The 17506-nt window shown below is 33.8% G+C and overlaps 2 protein-coding genes across 2 annotated transcripts; both read left to right on the top strand.

Moving 5' to 3' along the window:
* The first annotated feature begins 8663 nt into the window (after positions 1 to 8663).
* LOC145639663 (wax ester synthase/diacylglycerol acyltransferase 11-like) lies at positions 8664 to 13516 on the top strand. The gene is made up of 7 exons (XM_081690970.1): positions 8664 to 9070; positions 10068 to 10652; positions 11290 to 11356; positions 11458 to 11570; positions 11793 to 12002; positions 12279 to 12416; positions 12871 to 13516. Exons 1-7 carry the CDS (start codon positions 8804 to 8806, stop codon positions 13048 to 13050), a joined length of 1560 nt encoding a protein of 519 aa, XP_081547096.1. The 5' UTR covers positions 8664 to 8803; the 3' UTR covers positions 13051 to 13516.
* Positions 13517 to 14667: 1151 nt separating this feature from the next.
* On the top strand, positions 14668 to 17501 carry LOC145639662 (cytochrome b561 and DOMON domain-containing protein At3g61750-like). Its single transcript, XM_081690969.1, has 4 exons — positions 14668 to 15334; positions 15653 to 16049; positions 16510 to 16802; positions 16926 to 17501. Exons 1-4 carry the CDS (start codon positions 15047 to 15049, stop codon positions 17196 to 17198), a joined length of 1251 nt encoding a protein of 416 aa, XP_081547095.1. The 5' UTR covers positions 14668 to 15046; the 3' UTR covers positions 17199 to 17501.
* Positions 17502 to 17506: the final 5 nt, after the last annotated feature.

Genomic DNA, 17506 nt, shown 5'->3' with positions numbered 1-17506 from the left:
ATGAAGAAGAAAATTAGAGGATAATTTAAAATATAATAATTAACAAACTAAAGTGATAACAATCAATAATAATAAAATAATTGAATAAATAAATATTTTAGATAATATCAAAATTAGTTAAATACATAATGTATATTAAATATTTCTTTTGAAATAGTTAGTAAAATATGGACCGACCTTAAAAAGATAATTAAACCTATATTATTAATTTAGAAATCCAAAAATAATTAATTATTCAAATGATTAAATACTTATATTTGGCGCTAAAATTCAAATATTATTTTGGCCCCAAATAATGAAATTACTAAAATACCCTTTTTATAAAATAATTCTTAATTAATTAATTATAAAATACGTATGAAAATACGGGGTATTACAGTGCATCCGAAACTAATTTCGCATGCCTTTCAGGATCTTGACCTAGAGCACACTTGTTCCCAATGGGTACATACAGACGAGCTTCAAGCTTGTGGCTTGTGAGAACATTTCTCAATTCGTCCTCCCATTCCCTGTAGTTTCTGAGATTTAGCCTTAAATTGAGTTTCATTGGTAAATCTGTGTTGTCATATAAGTTATTCATCTACAAACAAAAACAAAACGAGGCAAAATTCAATAATTATGTTTAATAAATTTAAAGTACCATAATCAATTTAAAATTTATTGGTAGCTTTAAAGCATTTTATTCAATTTTAAATGATCCCCATTGAATAAAATGATTCCAAGATCCTTTATTTGTGCAATAATTAACCAGAGTGAGGCCCTGCCATCAACTATTACATTTTCAAGGTGAGTAAACTCTTTACTGATTACAACTCTTGTAATTCTTGGTTGAATAATTAACCATCACATGTTTAATTATTACCCTTAGCTTCAAGGTTCTAAACGCTTTAGGTAACCTTGTTGAATATAACCAATTAAAAGTGTAGAATGAGGTCCTACCCCCACTTCCCCAAGATATATTATGACACTCTGCTGAGGGCCGACCTATCATAAACGATCGAAGGTTTCGTCGGGTTTTTAATTGGAAAAGTTGCATCAATATTACTGGGATCTAGATTTATTATGTTGTGATTATTTAGTGAACTCTAGCGCATCATCAAGCAACATAAATAAACCTAAACATGCATAATCTACTAATGCATAAATAAAACATGACATAGTATGACCCCTTAATCCTAAGAAAATTAATAAAGCAAAAATGCTCCCACTTGAACCTTCATGGATCTCATCCATCTTGCTCCTTTGGGCCTTCACTTCATTGGCTTTTGGATCAACTGCAACCTGTAATACTATTTTATTCTATCTACTACTTAAATAAAATAAAATAAATTACAAAAATACTTAACGGCACGCAGACCGTATTTAGATTACAAAAATACATCACGATGCCCAGATCGTATTTAAAATCTATGGGTCATACTAGTCTATATATAGCAATAAACAATATCATATATTATAAAGTGCCATATAATAAATCACTCATCATGCTTTCCTAAACTACAACATCGAATGTTCACAATAAAGGAAACATGGCTTCTAAATATCTCATATTATAATTAATTACTGTAATTAGATAATATCATATATTATTCATGACCAATCATAAAATATCATGTATTTTAATTTAGGTATGAGATAGAATCAAATCTTATTTGAATTATGGAAGATAAATCATATTTATTTTCCATGATTATCCTAATTAATTTAGGAAATTCTATCCTAATTACTAACCAATCATATATTTTAAATCAATTATTATCAATAAATAATTATGGGATAATCACATTATTTAATCAATCATTATCCAAATAGAATCTTTTGCTCCATAATTATCCAAACTTAACAAAATTAACAACTTTAATCTTGTTAATTATCTTTTCAAAATTAAAACTTATCTTTTTAAAATTTGAAAATCTGATTTTATCCAAAATAAAATAAAATAATTTTTTTTTTATTTTTTGAAAAAGCTATCGCCAGCCACCGTGGTGTGGCCAGCCGAAGCCAGCCACGGTGGCCGTACACCGCAAGGTGTACGCTGCTGTGCAGCGGCGCAGGGCAGCAGCAGCAGTGCCGCGCTACAGGTGCACGGTGCTGTTGTTGCTGCTGTTCTGACCCGTGCTGCTGCCCCTCCCCGCCTCTCCCTCCGGACCACCAGCAGCGGCAGCCGCCGTGGCAGCGATACCCAGCCGCGGTTGCTGCTGCTGAAATTATTATTTTTTTTTTTTTGATTTTCAATTAAATAAAACAAAACAGATTTTGTAAAATTAAATTAAACTTTATGTGGTCCAATTAATTCCAAAACTAAATCATATTCAATTTTGAAATTAGGGTTCTTGATGAAATTAATCCCCAATTTAATTTAACACTTAAATTAAATAATTTGATCATGAAAATTCATAATTTTAACATGTAATCAAATAGATTAAATTCTTTAAACATATTAGAATCGAAATAAATCAAAATTAAACACAAAATTTCACAAATTAGGGTTTAAATTTTCGAAATTTTCGAAAATTAGGGTTCTTGGGGTTAGAAATTTTCGAAGCTATTAGGGAAAAAATTCGGATCAATTCAAGGTTAATATGGAGCAAATTAAACACCTTTAATGATTCTATATTGTTAAATCACATTTAAAATAACAATTGACCCATAATTAAATTATTCTCCCTCCTAATTGAATTAAAATTGTGGATTATCAAAGAATTATTACTCAATATATGTAATTGCAAGAGGCTAACTGATACCACTGTAGGAGATTATAGGTACTAATTGCGGAATTAACATGAATCATATTCATATAGCACCAAACCAAGGATCTCATGTATAACACATAAAGAAGTAAGAATTATACCTTTGAAGCATGATTCCACCGGTGATCGAGCAAGAACTAGGGAGATAAAGAACCTCAAGTGTGATTCCTCTACTTGGTCCACGGGCACAGATTAAGACCTCCACTAATGCTAGTTAGTCGCGAGAGAACTCTTCAATCGACCTTCTACGGAGATGAACGAACAACGAACTAGCCAAGAACCACCGCGCAACACCACGAGGACCACTAGGGTGGCCGGCCGTGGGTGAGAGGGGAGAGAGAGGGCCGTGAGTTTGAGAGGGGAGAGGGCTTTGGATGTTGGTTGCTTAGATTCACAATTCACTGTATGTTAATTGTGACTTAATTGATCAACCCTAGGCATGACTATTATTTATAGATCATATCTCTAAATAATAGTCCAAGTCAAAGCCCAATTCCTAATCCCACTCAAACTACACTTAGCCCAATCATACTTATGACTAATTAAATGCTCATGAGGCCCATTAATGGGTCTCTAACTTGCTTAACCCATTACCCTTGTGTGTGACCTTATAGGATCCATTCTAAAGGGCTTTGGACTATTTGACTAGCCCAAAGATCATCTCTCATAGTCTAGCAACAGAGGATGACGCCCCAATAGAATGAACTTATTATCTCCATAATAGTGATCCTTGATATATCTAGTAATTGCACTTATCGAAGACACAATTCCTTCAATATGATCATTATATATTGTCATAAATGTTTTTGGTAGGCTTGAGTTAATGAAATCGGTGCAAGTTGTAAACCGGTAAATTGGTCGTCTAAAGGCAAATTGGATGGTTCCACCTAGCCAATTGGACTCCCGGAGGGTATTAGGGATCAAAGTAAATATTTCGGCAATTTTTATATTCGAGTGAAAAATAGTCAAAAAAATCCAAAATTGAAGGTTAATCCATGCTTTTTGAGAAATTTTGAAGGTTTCGGGGCCCGGTGTCGAAAAGCTTTGAGATTTTAGGGGATACATATCGGGGTCATATAATGTTGTTTGGATCCTTATATGATCATTATATGTTGTCAAAAATGTTCGTGGTAAGCTTGAGTTAATGAAATCGGTGCAAGTTATAAACCGGTAAATTGGTTGTCTAAAGGCAAATTGGATGGTTCTACCCAGCCAATTAGACTCCCGGAGGGTATTAGGGACCATTGTAAACATTTCGGCAATTTTAATATTCGAGTGAAAAAAGTCAAAAAAATTCAAAAATTGAAGGCTTATATCCACGCTTTTTGAGAAATTTTGAAGGTTTCGGGGCCCGGTGTCGAAAAGTTTTTATATTTTAGGGTATACATCTTAGGGTCATCATATAATTCCGTTTGGAACCATATATGATCATTATATGGTGTCATAAATGTTTGTGGTAGGCTTGAATTAATGAAATCGACGCAAGTTGTAAACCGGTAAATTGGCCGTTTAAAGGCAAATTGGATGGTTTCACCCACCCAATTGGACTCCCGGAGGGTATTAGAGACCATGGTAAACATTTCGGCATTTTTTTATTTCCGGGCGAATAAAAGTAAAAAACTTCTAAAATTGAAGGCTAATATCCACGTTTTTTGAGAAATTTTGGAGGTTTCCGGGCACGGTGTCAAAAAGTCTTTAGATTTTAGAGGATACATCTCGGGTTCATATAATGCCGTTTGGAACCAAATATGATCATTATACGTTGTCATAAATGTTTGTGGTAGGCTTGAGTTAATGAAATCGACGCAAGTTGTAAACCGGTAAATTGGCCGTTTAAAGGCAAATTGGATGGTTCCACCCACCCAATTGAACTCCCGGAGGTTATTAGAGACCATGGTAAACATTACGGAATTTTTTTTTTCCCGAGCGAAAAATAGTTAAAAATTCAAAAATTGAAGGCTATATCACGCTTTTTGAGAAATTTTGGAGGTTTCGATGCCCGTTGTCGAAAAGTCTAGAAATTATAGGGAATACATCTCGAGTAATATAAAGCCGTTTGGAACCATATATGATCATTATTTGATGTCATAAATGTTCGTGATAAGCCTGAATTAATGAAAACGGTGTAAGTTGTAAATCGGTAAATTGGTCGTTTAAAGGCAAATTGGGTGGTTCCACCCAGCCAATTGGACTCCCGGATGGTATTTAGGACAATGGTAAACATTTTGGAAATTTTTATATACGGGCGAAAAAAGTCAAAAAAATTCCAAAATTGAAGGCTAATATCCACGCTTTTTGAGAATTTTTGAAGGTTTCGGGGCCCGATTTTGAAAAGTTTTGAGATTTTAGGGGATATATCTTGGGGTCATATAATGTTGTTTGGATCCTTATATGATCATTATATGTTGTCAAAAATGTTTGTGGTAAGCTTGAGTTAATGAAATCGGTGCAAGCTAAGTTGTAAACCGGTAAATTGGTCGTCTAAATGCAAATTGGATGGTTCCACCCAACCAATTGGACTCCCGGAGGGCATTAGGGACCATGGTAAATATTTCGGCGATTTTTATATTCAAGTGAAAAATAGTCAAAATAATTCCAAAATTGAAGGTTAATATCCACGCTTTTTGAGAAATTTTGGAGGTTTCGGGTAGAGCTATCAATTCGGGTTAACTGGTCAGGTTTGAGTCGGTAAGAGTGGGTCGGGTCAGGTCGGGTCAAAACGGGTTAGGTTAATTCTCGTGTTCGAGTCGGGTTCGGTTCAAGTCAATATTTACGGATCAGGTCGGGTCATTCTCGGGTTTGTGTCGGGTTCGGTTCAAGTCAATAATTTGCGGGTTATAATCAGGTCGGGTCATTTTCAAGTTAGGTCATTCTCGAGTTCAAGTCGAGTTCGGTTCAAGTCAATAATTTGCGGGTTATAATCAGGTCGGGTCATTTCCAAGTTGGGTCATTCTCGGAGTCAAGTCGGGTTATGTTCGAGTCAATAATTTGCTGGGTTACAATCAGGTCGGGTCATTTCCAAATCAGGTCATATTCTAGTTCAACTAACTATAAATAGATGATTATCATTTTTATCAAGCTAATTATTTCCTTTGACTATCATATATATTTATGACAAATTGACAATATATTAGGGAACTATAGTCTATGATTTAGGAAGATAATTATCTCCTTTGACCATATATACAACAAATATATATTATATTTAACTTTTAAATTTGAGGATGATGCTCCTTTCTTTTGCTGGCCTGGACCGACTTGGTCTCTCTAGACAAAATGCTTTGATATGATCAACAATAATAAGGTGGTCTAAATTGCATTTAAGGTGATTTGAAATCGGGTCAGAAACAATTTGGGTTGAACTTAGGTCGGGTCAATAACAAGTCGTGTTGATTTCGAGTCGGGTTAGTAACAGATCGGGTTGAATTTTTGGGTCGGGTTAGTAATAGGCCTGGTAAACTTCGGGTCGGGTCAATAATAAGTCGGGTTTAATTTAGGTCAGGTCAATAACAAGTCGGGTTGATTTTGGGTCGGATTTGTAACAGGTTGGTTCAGGTCGGGTTAGGAACGGTCGGGTTGACTTCAGGTCAGGTTAGTAACAAGTCGGGTTGAATTCGGGTTTTGACGGGTTAAAACGGGTTTGGGTCAATTTCGGTTCAAGTCGGGTTCGGTTCAGGTCAATAATTTACGGGTTACATTCGGGTCGGGTCATATCTAGGTTCATGTTTGGGTTCGGGTCTCACATACTCGGGTCAACTCGGGTCTAGGGTTGGTTTCAGGTCGGGTTTGGGTCACCATTTTTTCGGGTTCAGATGGGTCGGTTAATAATCGGGTTTGAGTCGGTATTTCGGGTCAGGTCAACTTTTGACCGCTCTATCCAATACTCTTCTTATAAAATCGGGCCAACAAAGTTACAACTTTAATTATGCTGGCCAGGGTGTAGTAGACTGAAGACTGTATTGTACTATTTCGGCCGAGCCTTGCTCTTTAAAAATGACTTGGCGGTTGTGCACTGGTCCAAAACTGGACTAGACTGGAACAAATCTAGTCCGATCAGCCTATGTACTTCCACAACCAGAAACGTGCGTACAACGAACGTACCACCAGTCCACCACAATCATCCTATGTATCTGTCGGGGATGAACAAATAATCCCTCCCTAAAAGATAAAGTCATGGAAATAAATTTGTTACAGTCAAATTCTTGTGTTTGTTAATTTAAGATAAACTCTAATTTTTAGAAGAAAAAAAAAAGCGTCAATGCATGTAGGTAGCAAAAGTAGACATTTCATTACAATTAAATCACTTGCAATTTTTATGTAAACATGATGTGATATTTTAATGAATTTGAGGTATAAATTGTTCCAGCATCTATCATATCAACTCTAGAATTATCATTATTAATTGAATTGACGGAATAGTGGGAAAACATCGAACTCTAGCCATAACTCTTTTAAGTAATTTCATGAACAAGTCAAACAGCGACATAAGTTACTTTATTAAGTTTCGGAGGTTGGAATAGGTCATGCTTACAACTTACAACTAAGTTACGCACACTTTATATGAATTCTGATGAAGCATTTATAACTATTGACATAATTTGTCTATTGCCTACTTCAAATTTAAATAACAGTACACTCTATGTTTATCATGAGAATAAGTTTGAGAATATATAACAAATTTAATGATATAGCCTTATCAATGCGAAATACTACCTCCGGTCCAAATTACTCGCAACTTTAGAATATTTTAAATCTCAAAGTTGTGAGTAATTTGGACGGAGGTAGTATATTTTTTCTTTTAAGGCTAGATTTTAATTATGTCCAAAAAATCTACCCTTAATGATAATTAAAATTCCATTCCTACCCAATTTGACTCCCGGCCTCCTACCATACTTGCGAGTTTTTGTAAATTGTGATAAAAATTCTCATTCCCACCCAAACTGCCTCCTACCAAACACCTCCTAATATTCTAATAATTTGCCCCATTTAACTTTTTATGATTTTCAAGACGTATCTTAAAACAATTTTATCGTAACTTTATACTGTACGTGTAAAAATTATAAAAACTAGATAGTAATAAAATATAGAATGAGACAAATTTAACAAGATTCCACAAAATTAGATTACGAGTATTTGGTATAAAAAATTTACAATTTGGCCCATGAATTTGCAATGGGGCAAATACATAGGGATAAAGGAAGTATGATTTACGCAAATCTTTGATGAACTTTGTCAATCCACACCTACTTTATTGGTGCAAATTAATTTACGTAGTTATCTTCAATCCCATGAATTTATGAGTGATATATAGTGTTTCTGCTAGCACCACTGCACCAGATATATAGATAATAAAGTATATCATGTAAATGTAATAGCATGCAGTAATTAACATGAGTAAAGTACAAGTATATATCATCACTTGGAAACAAATTAAATTAAATTGATCGAGGCAATGCTACGACTTTTCTTTCGTTATTATCAAGTTGTATGTAACGTACTACATTAATTAACAAGGCCCCCAAAAAATGAATGCACAAATATGTATTGCATGTCTAGAAGTCACTCTTGAGTCTTGAGGACATTTTCTCACCTAAATCTAGCCTTATTAGCTACGGCTGGCGGCGTGTGGCTGCGCCGCGGTTGCAGTTGTTAGTTTGTTACATGGAAAACACAATAAACATCGTTGAATAGTAAGATTATCACAAATGAACGTATGAACATATACACAAATGATTGACATGTTGGTTGTAAATTAACGGATATACATAAACTTGCAAATTAAGCATTAAATTTTATAGCTAGCTTCCCAACTTCCTTTTTAAATGCATGAAAATTACATTATTATTACTCTTGTCATTTGTCACTAGTCAATACTCTATATAAAGCACCCAATACAGTAGCTATAAGCATCATAACATTCTCAAAGTTGTTACATATTCACATCTATCTACATACACTTGATTTTCGTATTCTCATACATATTAATATTGTAGTATTTCGATCAATTCAAATCTTTTTAATTTCGATCTTTTATTTAATTTTGATTAGTAGTTATGGACTACGTGATTAGGAAGAGAACGAAAAAAATAAACAAAAATGGGGTACTAAAACCCTTACAAATTGGTTGTAATGGAGGATTAACGGTGTTAGAGGGGGAGAGGATGGAGCTACTTAGTCCTGCATCAGTCGCGTTCCATAAGCCAGACTTCAATATACATGTAATGGCTATTTTTGGCATCAAAACTCCCGTTGATATTGAGCTTTTGAAGGCTAAATTTCCAACTTCCCTTTGCAAGCACCCTCGTTTTTCTAGTCTTGTGGTATGTTTTCCCCTTGTATGTTAATTATACTACGTACTAAATTAATTACTAATGCATGCAATACTACGTAATTTACTAATTACTTAATTTATTGAGATATATTTGTATGGTGCAGTGTTTGAATTGATTGAAACTCTCATTTTCACTCGATGCATGTAAGTATGTGTTTATGATACTTATATTGTTACATACAATGACTTTAATTTTATTATGAGAGTATATATTATCCTTTGTGTATATATTAATATTACATATTAATATATACGAGTACTAATTAAAGTATATGTTAGCGGAAAAAAAAAAAAAAAACAATCTAAGTTAAATAAGATGAGGATATATGGTTTCAAAAAAAAAAAAAAAAAAAGATGAGGATATACCGTCTTACTAGATCAGGCTATACCTTAATTAAAATCATTATTGAAAACCTTAATTAGGGTGTGAAGATCGATGACAAGTTCTTTGGAAGGGGAAACTAGATATATTAGCACAAAAGTAAAAACCTAGGCGTGAGTATATTATTATAATTAATTAAAATGACTTGATATTGATTTATGTATGTATTGAAAGTTTATACTATATACAAACTACTTGTTTAGGTTAAGATGACTTTTCAATATATATATATATTGAGAGTTGAGATACTAATTGTTAGGCATCAATAAATTGAGTGAGATGGATTTGACACCTCCAACGTAATTATGAGGTAGTCTTAAAAGCAACGCAAATTTAACATTCTTCATTTTTTTTTTCTCCTATAAATTACGTGATAAAAATACCAATAAACGTATCATTGGTCGTCGTTATTGCATTAATTAGCATTATGTTAAACATATTACGTACTAAAATTAAATAATAATATGCGTATCATTAGTTGTCGTTATTGTATTAATTAGTATTACGTTAAACGTATTACGTACTAAAATTAAATCTTATTTACTAGAATAAATTGATAAATAACTACTATGACTAAAACTTTAGCTTGTTGAAATTTATACAGGAAGGAGATCCATCTAAAGGAGAAGAATTGAAATGGGTAAGAACAGAAATAAACCTAGACAAGCACATTATAGCTCCAAAAATAAACTCCGAAGACATAAAGTCAGCAGATAAATATGTTGAAGACTACATATACAACCTTAGTAAAACAACCTTAGACAAATCAAGGCCACTTTGGGATATCCATGTACTCAACCTTAAACTCTCAGAGGAAGTCGAGGCTATAACAATAACTCGGATTCATCATTCACTAGGAGATGGAACATCTTTAATCTCTTTGTTGTTGGCACTTACGCGTAAGACCTCCGATCCAGAGGCCTTGCCAACCATTCCTGCTCCAAAGATTAAGCGCGATGATGATAATCGTAAAGGGTGTTTTTGGAGATGGATTTTGGCCTTATGGTTGATCTTTAAGTTGTTTTGGAACACTTCGATGGATGTATTGATGTTTGTAGCAACTACGTTGTTTTTGAAGGATAATTCTCCATTTAAGACTTCTCCAAATGGAGGAAATGTCTCTAGGCGTGTTGTTTACAAGAGTTTTAGTCTTCAAGATATGAAATTCGTCAAGAATGCAATTGGTGCTGTAAGTTTTTTTCTTCTTACTTTACTCTATCTATATTATCTATAAAACCTTTTTCTCTTCAACCAGTCAATAATTCATTTTTATTGAATTAATTGGTTTATACATAATTTTTCGTAATAACTTTGCTTAAAAAAAAAAAAAAATTATTTATGGGGATGCCCCAGTTTTTCAAAGTGAAAAACAATGGCATTTTCGTAAATAAACCCATAACAATGAAAAAGTTGTTGATTTATTCACTTCGTTTCTCAATATGAGAAACAAGGAATTTCCCCTTATTTATTGATTACAATGATTAACGATTCAAATTTTATGATGATTTACTAGTAATTTTTTTTTTTTTGAAACAATTTACTAGTATTTTTTGTTGTACATAATTGATTAATTTTTAATTTAATAATGAAAAATTGTTTTAATAGTAGTTCAAGCTTTTTTTAAATAGTATTTATGTTAAATAACATTAACAATACATCACTATATGGAATTAATTGACCATCATTTTTTTGATCAATTTTGATTGGTTTAATTTTTAGAGATTTAAACCAATACATATTATAATTTTATAAAGTAAATTTAATGTGTTTATATCAACCTTAAATCTGACTGATGTATTAATTGTATACTATATTGGGATGTACAGACGATCAATGATGTTGCACTTGGAATCACACAAGCTGGTTTATCTCGCTATCTTAGTAGGAAATATGGTAATCTTTTTGCCTTCTCATAAACTCATCTCATCTAGTACTCAATCAATCAACAATAGCCTTCATATATCTCCACTAATTCCCATTATTAATTATTACAGAAAATGAAGGAAACAATCATGAAGCTACAAGAGAGAAAACAAAAAAATATCTCAACAACATTCGTCTTAGATCGGTTCTTCTAGTCAATATTCGACCCTCTGGAGGAATTCAGGTAACGCTGTTAACCAAAAAAATCGCGGTTTCTTGTTATGTATACTTATATACTACCTCTGTTAACTTTTAGTTGCAACTTTAGGATTTTATTTAATTTGCGACTTTGTGAAATATAAAATATTTCAAAGTTGCAACTAAAAGTTAACGAAGGTAGTAGTTAATATTGTATATATATGTGATTAATCTGATTGTAAGATGTAACAATAAACATTAATGATAGGATTTGGCTGATATGATGGAGAAAGATGCAGAAGCTAAATGGGGAAATGCAGTTGGTTACGTGCTTCTTCCGTTTGCCCTTGGATTGCATGATGATCCTTTAGACTATATTCGAACTGCCAAAACCACCGTTGATAAAAAGAAGCATTCCTTAGAAGCTATTTACACTTTTTTCATGGCTGAAGTTGTCATGAAATTTTTTGGTTCCAAGGTATTCATATATATACACTATACAAAATCTCTTTCTAAATCACGACACCATCACATGACAATGTTACCCTCTTGAAAATGAAAAAATCCAAGTTTCTCTCGGAGATAAATCTGTAAATATAAATAATTCTTTAAATAACAAAAGCAAGTGAAATATTAAAGTAACACAAACATATAATAAATGGATAAAGTTGTGAGAAAAGATAAATTGAAATGTTAATCTCATATATTAATCCACGGGGTTTGAAAATATAATAATTTGTACTATATTTTGCAGGTTGCAAGTGTGATATCTGATAGAATCAACTCGCATACAACTATCGCCTTCTCAAATCTACCTGGACCTTTGGAGGAGATAGGCTTTTATGGACTTCCATTGACTTTTCTTGCTCCAACTTCCTACGGTCAACCACATGTACGTTTCCAACTTGCAACCTATACTTAATACGTACTCTTTTTTCTTAAGAAATTAAAATTAATTGCACTTTCCTTGTTGCTCCCTTCATCCAATATTAATTATTAATCAGGTTCAAAAACATGTTTAGTTCAAAAAAAAAATATATGTCACATCTTTTTACTTGAATGATTGATACAAGTAATTAATACTGGACGGAGGGCTCCCTTTGTCCAAAATTATTAATTATTAATCATGTTCAAAAACAAGTTTAGTTCAAAAAAAATATGTCATATCTTTTTACTTGATCAAATGATTAATACAAGTAATTAATACTGGACGGAGGGATTATATCGCGCAAAATCTTATAAATACTTCCTAACAATCTTCATATCTTATGTTAAATACTTGCTAATAACAATCTTCATTTTTTTATATGATGTTAATCTAACTAACTAATGAATATATTCTACAGCCTGTGATGATAAACTTCCTAAGTTATAGTAACAAGATGACAGTGGTTCTAGCCGTAGATGAATACACGGTTCCGGATCCTCATCAATTGTGCGACGACATTGCTGAATCTCTCAACCTAATCAAGGATGCTGTTATAACACAAGGCCTTGTCAAACAAGATCATCACTCTGTGATGTAGTCATAGTGTCACGGTCCGAGTGTGTTGCCTCCCACGCGGCTGGGAAGGACTTATCAATTGACTGTACCATCTCCGCCATCAACAACCACCCATCACCGCAATGCAACCTCCACCACCACCACCGCGACTTTTTTGTTGTATATATATATATATACCTAGATATATTATTCCACTAAATAAATTAAATGGAATATAGTATACCCCAAAATAAAGAATTACTGCGTGGTATGAATATAATATACTTCTTTCGTTCATTTTTATTTACAACACTTAAGTCAAAAAGTTCTCACCTTTTAAGTCAAACTGTTGCAATTAAAAGTGAACGGAAGAAGTATAGATACGTTACTTTCTTTTCGGTGGATAGCCTTAGTCAAGTCTTGTTTGTAGATATAAGACGATTCATTGAATCCGTGGATGTGTATAATAAATGTAAACCTAATATAAAGTGCTCTTTATTTTTCATTCATGGAGATGATGTATCATGTCGATATGTCATACTTAATTTCATGTTAATTGTGTCATGGACCTCATGGTTATTTTATTTTATTTTTGACGGGAAGATTAAAGATTTCATTTATAAAATAGCCAAACGGCACTTACAATCAATTTTTGAGAAATTTAAAATTCCAACAAAAACATATAAAACCCTAAAATTAACATCGCATAATCGATTGATAATAGCTTTAACAAAAAACTTCATCCGAAGCAATACAATCTGTGAGTTCACTCTAATTCGGCATAAGATCTGCAAATGCATAATTTTTTGGATGAATATCCTTCCGTGGTCTTCTAAACTCCGGTAGAAATTGCGAAACCTTCAATCTTCATTCTTCAATAAACAAGTAATTAAAATCCCTACCATGAACACCATCTTAAGGATGATCTTTTTATTGAAAGCAATTAAAGAGATTTTGGGGCTTTCCACCGGTAAAAACCAGCGGAAGCCCCTACAAAATTCACAAATAAAAATCAAGAATGAAGGAGATGAAGCAAAGTAGGGAAGGATTGAAGAAAAAACAAAGAAAAAAACCCTAGCAAAAGAGGCTAGGAAAAACCCTCCCAAGGGAAAACCCTAGAGGGAACTGAGTTGACCTCATGGTTATTTACGTTATGTCCTTATAAAATTTTGAATCTAGTTTGTTGCATGTCTTAGTTCTAGCTTTAATAAACTATCATACTTATTTGTTGATATAAGAAAATAAGTTTAGAAAAATTCAAATAAAACAAGTCCATATAAATAAGGGTATAAGACCACATAAATTAAGACATACTCAAAAATAGGGGCGCAATTGTGTAGTGGTTGTGCTCCAATTAAGACAAGTTCATCCGGCTTGTGATAGATTGTGTTTCTTGTAATTCCTAAATGCACACGAGCTATTTTAAGCCTCAAGGAACTAAAGCAGGTTATAAATCAACAATAGTAGATTGGCTAAGTTATCATAACCGGAGTATATGGTAACAACATTCTACGATTTGTACATAGTGCTTCAGGTAACAACTTTTTTACCGGATTACAAAGGTAAGATAGAGGAAAGTGTATCTAGTTTTACCATCTTAACCTCATTTTTTTAGCTATAACATTCGGGGTTTCCCTTTAAAAACTAATCTCATACCTCTTGCTATGTTTTCCCGCTTGCTTTCTCTCTCCCGGGCCATATGCACGTACAAATATTCACTTAAATAATTACGATTGTGTACTTGTGTTATACATCTAATAATAAGAAGTGTAAAAGTGGGAGAAAGCAACCAACAAATGGTAGGGTCCAAAAAAAAAAAGAGGATGTTGCAATAGCAAGAAAAGGCGGGAAATGATTATTTTACCAGCAACGACCAACCAACTTCAACATCATAACAGAAGAGGGTGTAACTTAAACTACACGAGACTAAAACATTCCAACTTTCTTGTCTTTGATCATCTCTCACTTTTCACTTCCTTATCTTCTCAATATTCATCATTCTCTGTGTAATAGTATGATCGCGCTTGCTTCCAACTTAAATGAATCTTTCTGCTAGTTATTTTCCATTAAAAATGACCAATTTGAGATCTCAAAGTTTCCTAATAATGTCATACTTATTGTTGATTTTATGTCTAATTATATTTGAGCAAAAGACTGTATGTTTAGTAAATGCTGCTCCTGAAGCCGGTGTTAAACAAGCGAATGTGGGCATTCAAGATGCAAGATCACAGTTTTGCAGCATTGATTTAGCGAACTTTCTTCCTCCCCCTTATGGGAACCTTTCCTATAGCAACTGTCACCCTGTTTGGGAAACTTATGTTTTGAGGGTAAGTTCTGTTTCTCCTTAATCGGTTATTTTGAAGGAATCTTTCTACGGCCTATTTGGTAGGTGGTAATAAGTTACGGCCTTTAGGTATAGTGGTAATGACAATATTTATAGTAATGCATTTTCGTCCCAAAGTATGAGTTGTTTGCAAATTTCCATTACCACTTGTTACACTTCGACTTTTGCTCCATACCATTATATTACTCCATCATAGTATATGTGTTAGATCTCAACTAGTCCTGGTTTTAAAACAAGGGCTTCTTTTTTGTCTAATATCTCATGTATCTCATTCAATTTGCACCTTTTCAATTGTTTGCAGTATTACCAGAGCAAGGATCACACTGTAACCATAGTATTATCAGCACTATACACGACAGGATGGGTAGGCATTGGGTTCTCGAAAGATGGGTTGATGGTGGGTGGCAGCGCCATGGTAGGGTGGATCAGCAAAAGTGGGCACGCAAAGATCAAGCAGTATTATTTAAAAGGTCGGAAGGCTCATGAGGTTCTTCCCGGACAAGGGGACCTTAATCTGACAAGCATTCCTCCTGTTGTGGTACTTGATGGAGCTAATCTTTACATGGGTTTCCAGCTTCAGTTTAATGCTCCTCTCCAACAGCAGCCAACTCTGCTAGCTTATGGAAGCAGGATTCCCCTAAATCATAAACTCACAGTGCACGATGACAAGACCACCATACACATTGATTACTCAACTGGTGAGTGTTCTCTTATTTACAATGCTGTTGAAAGCATCAGAATCTGAAATCCTTTCATATTCTGTTCTTTAGTTTTTGAGGTTATCAAGTGTCAAAAATTATATCACTCGAGTCATACTTGACAAATAGTGTCAAGTATCCTTAAGAACATACTCATGTCGGAATGTCAAGGATAAAACACGGCCACATGGAGGATAGAGGTGGGTAAAATGACATGTCCCAACTAACAGTCTAACATAGCATATATCTGAACATCTCATATGTACAGTAGTTATCAAAATCAATTTGTAAAAAGGATAGACAAATAAAAAATAATAAAAGAACTGAAAACTCACTGTCAGGAAACCATGATCATAGTTTTTGCAACTACTCATGATATCTATAGAAATCTCAAATATATAGTTGGGGAAGGGAAGAAAACAGCGAAAAGTAAGACCAATTATCTTTTGTTGAGTATCAGGTGTTGCTGCTGCTACAAGTGGGGCCGGGGGTATCGACAAGATGAAAAGAAGCCATGGAATTCTGGGGATTATTGGCTGGGGACTTATTCTTCCTTGTGGGGCTATGATTGCCAGGTTTCTCAAGCACAAAGAACCTCTGTGGTTTTATCTGCACACTATTATTCAGATTGTAGGGTTTCTCATCGTGTTGGCGGGAGTTGTGGTTGGTCAAGCACTTAATAATCAGATACATGCAGATGTTGCTGCTCACAGAGGCATTGGATATTTTGCTCTCACACTCAGCATTATCCAGGTAAACAAAATTAGATCAGACATCATACTGATGCATTGTGAGACACTAAATTTTTATCCCAAAAAAAATATGTAGGATCGCCCATAAAATTTTTTGCCTTGATCTATTTTTGACTTGTCACAGGTGCTGGCATTTTTCATCAGGCCAGATAAGGAGTCAAAGATACGTAGGCTTTGGGCCGCATACCATCGATGGTTTGGAGTAATTACCCTCTTCTTTGGGGCTCTAAATATTGTTCTCGGGTTCCAAGTTGGGGGTGCTGGTTCTGAATGGAAGATAGGATATGGATTTCTACTAGGTATCATTTTGGTTACTGCAATTGTTTTGCAGGTTCTATCTAAGCTCAGAAGCTCAGAGAAGCCAGAACAACCTATTTCTGCCTATCAAATGAGTTAATTTCACAAAAAGATTTCTGTTTTAGTTTTGAAGGGGCGTTTGCTACACACCTGAGCATTTGCATCAGCCTCTAGCTAGACTACGGTCACAATTTTGGTTTTTCTTAAGATTAAATTGTCAGAATTTTGCTACTAGGATGACAGGAAAAAAAAAAAAAAACTGAAGTGGTTGTGTAAATATCATAGTTTTTTGTTTTTTTTTCTTCTATCACTAATATGTTATTAAGAGTTTAATTCGAAAAAAACGAAAGATGAAACAGGGGTGTTTACAGGCACACCAAACATCTATTATGAACTGAAGGAAGAAAT

The sequence above is a fragment of the Chenopodium album genome, chromosome 7, assembly GCF_948465745.1.
Source record: "Chenopodium album chromosome 7, dcCheAlbu1.1, whole genome shotgun sequence".
NCBI lineage: Eukaryota > Viridiplantae > Streptophyta > Magnoliopsida > Caryophyllales > Amaranthaceae > Chenopodium > Chenopodium album.
This window is presented reverse-complemented; position numbering and strand designations above follow the sequence as displayed.

Excerpts from the sequence above, each read along its gene's own strand:
- LOC145639663 (XM_081690970.1), top strand. The coding sequence starts at position 8,804 with ATGGACTACGTGATTAGGAAGAGAACGAAAAAAATAAACAAAAATGGG. Across the intron at positions 10,653-11,289 it reads TCAAGAATGCAATTGGTGCT|ACGATCAATGATGTTGCACT; the intron begins GTAAGTTTTTTT and ends TGGGATGTACAG. Across the intron at positions 11,571-11,792 it reads GACCCTCTGGAGGAATTCAG|GATTTGGCTGATATGATGGA; the intron begins GTAACGCTGTTA and ends CATTAATGATAG.
- LOC145639662 (XM_081690969.1), top strand. The coding sequence starts at position 15,047 with ATGAATCTTTCTGCTAGTTATTTTCCATTAAAAATGACCAATTTGAGA. Across the intron at positions 16,050-16,509 it reads ACACATTGATTACTCAACTG|GTGTTGCTGCTGCTACAAGT; the intron begins GTGAGTGTTCTC and ends GTTGAGTATCAG. Across the intron at positions 16,803-16,925 it reads TCACACTCAGCATTATCCAG|GTGCTGGCATTTTTCATCAG; the intron begins GTAAACAAAATT and ends GACTTGTCACAG.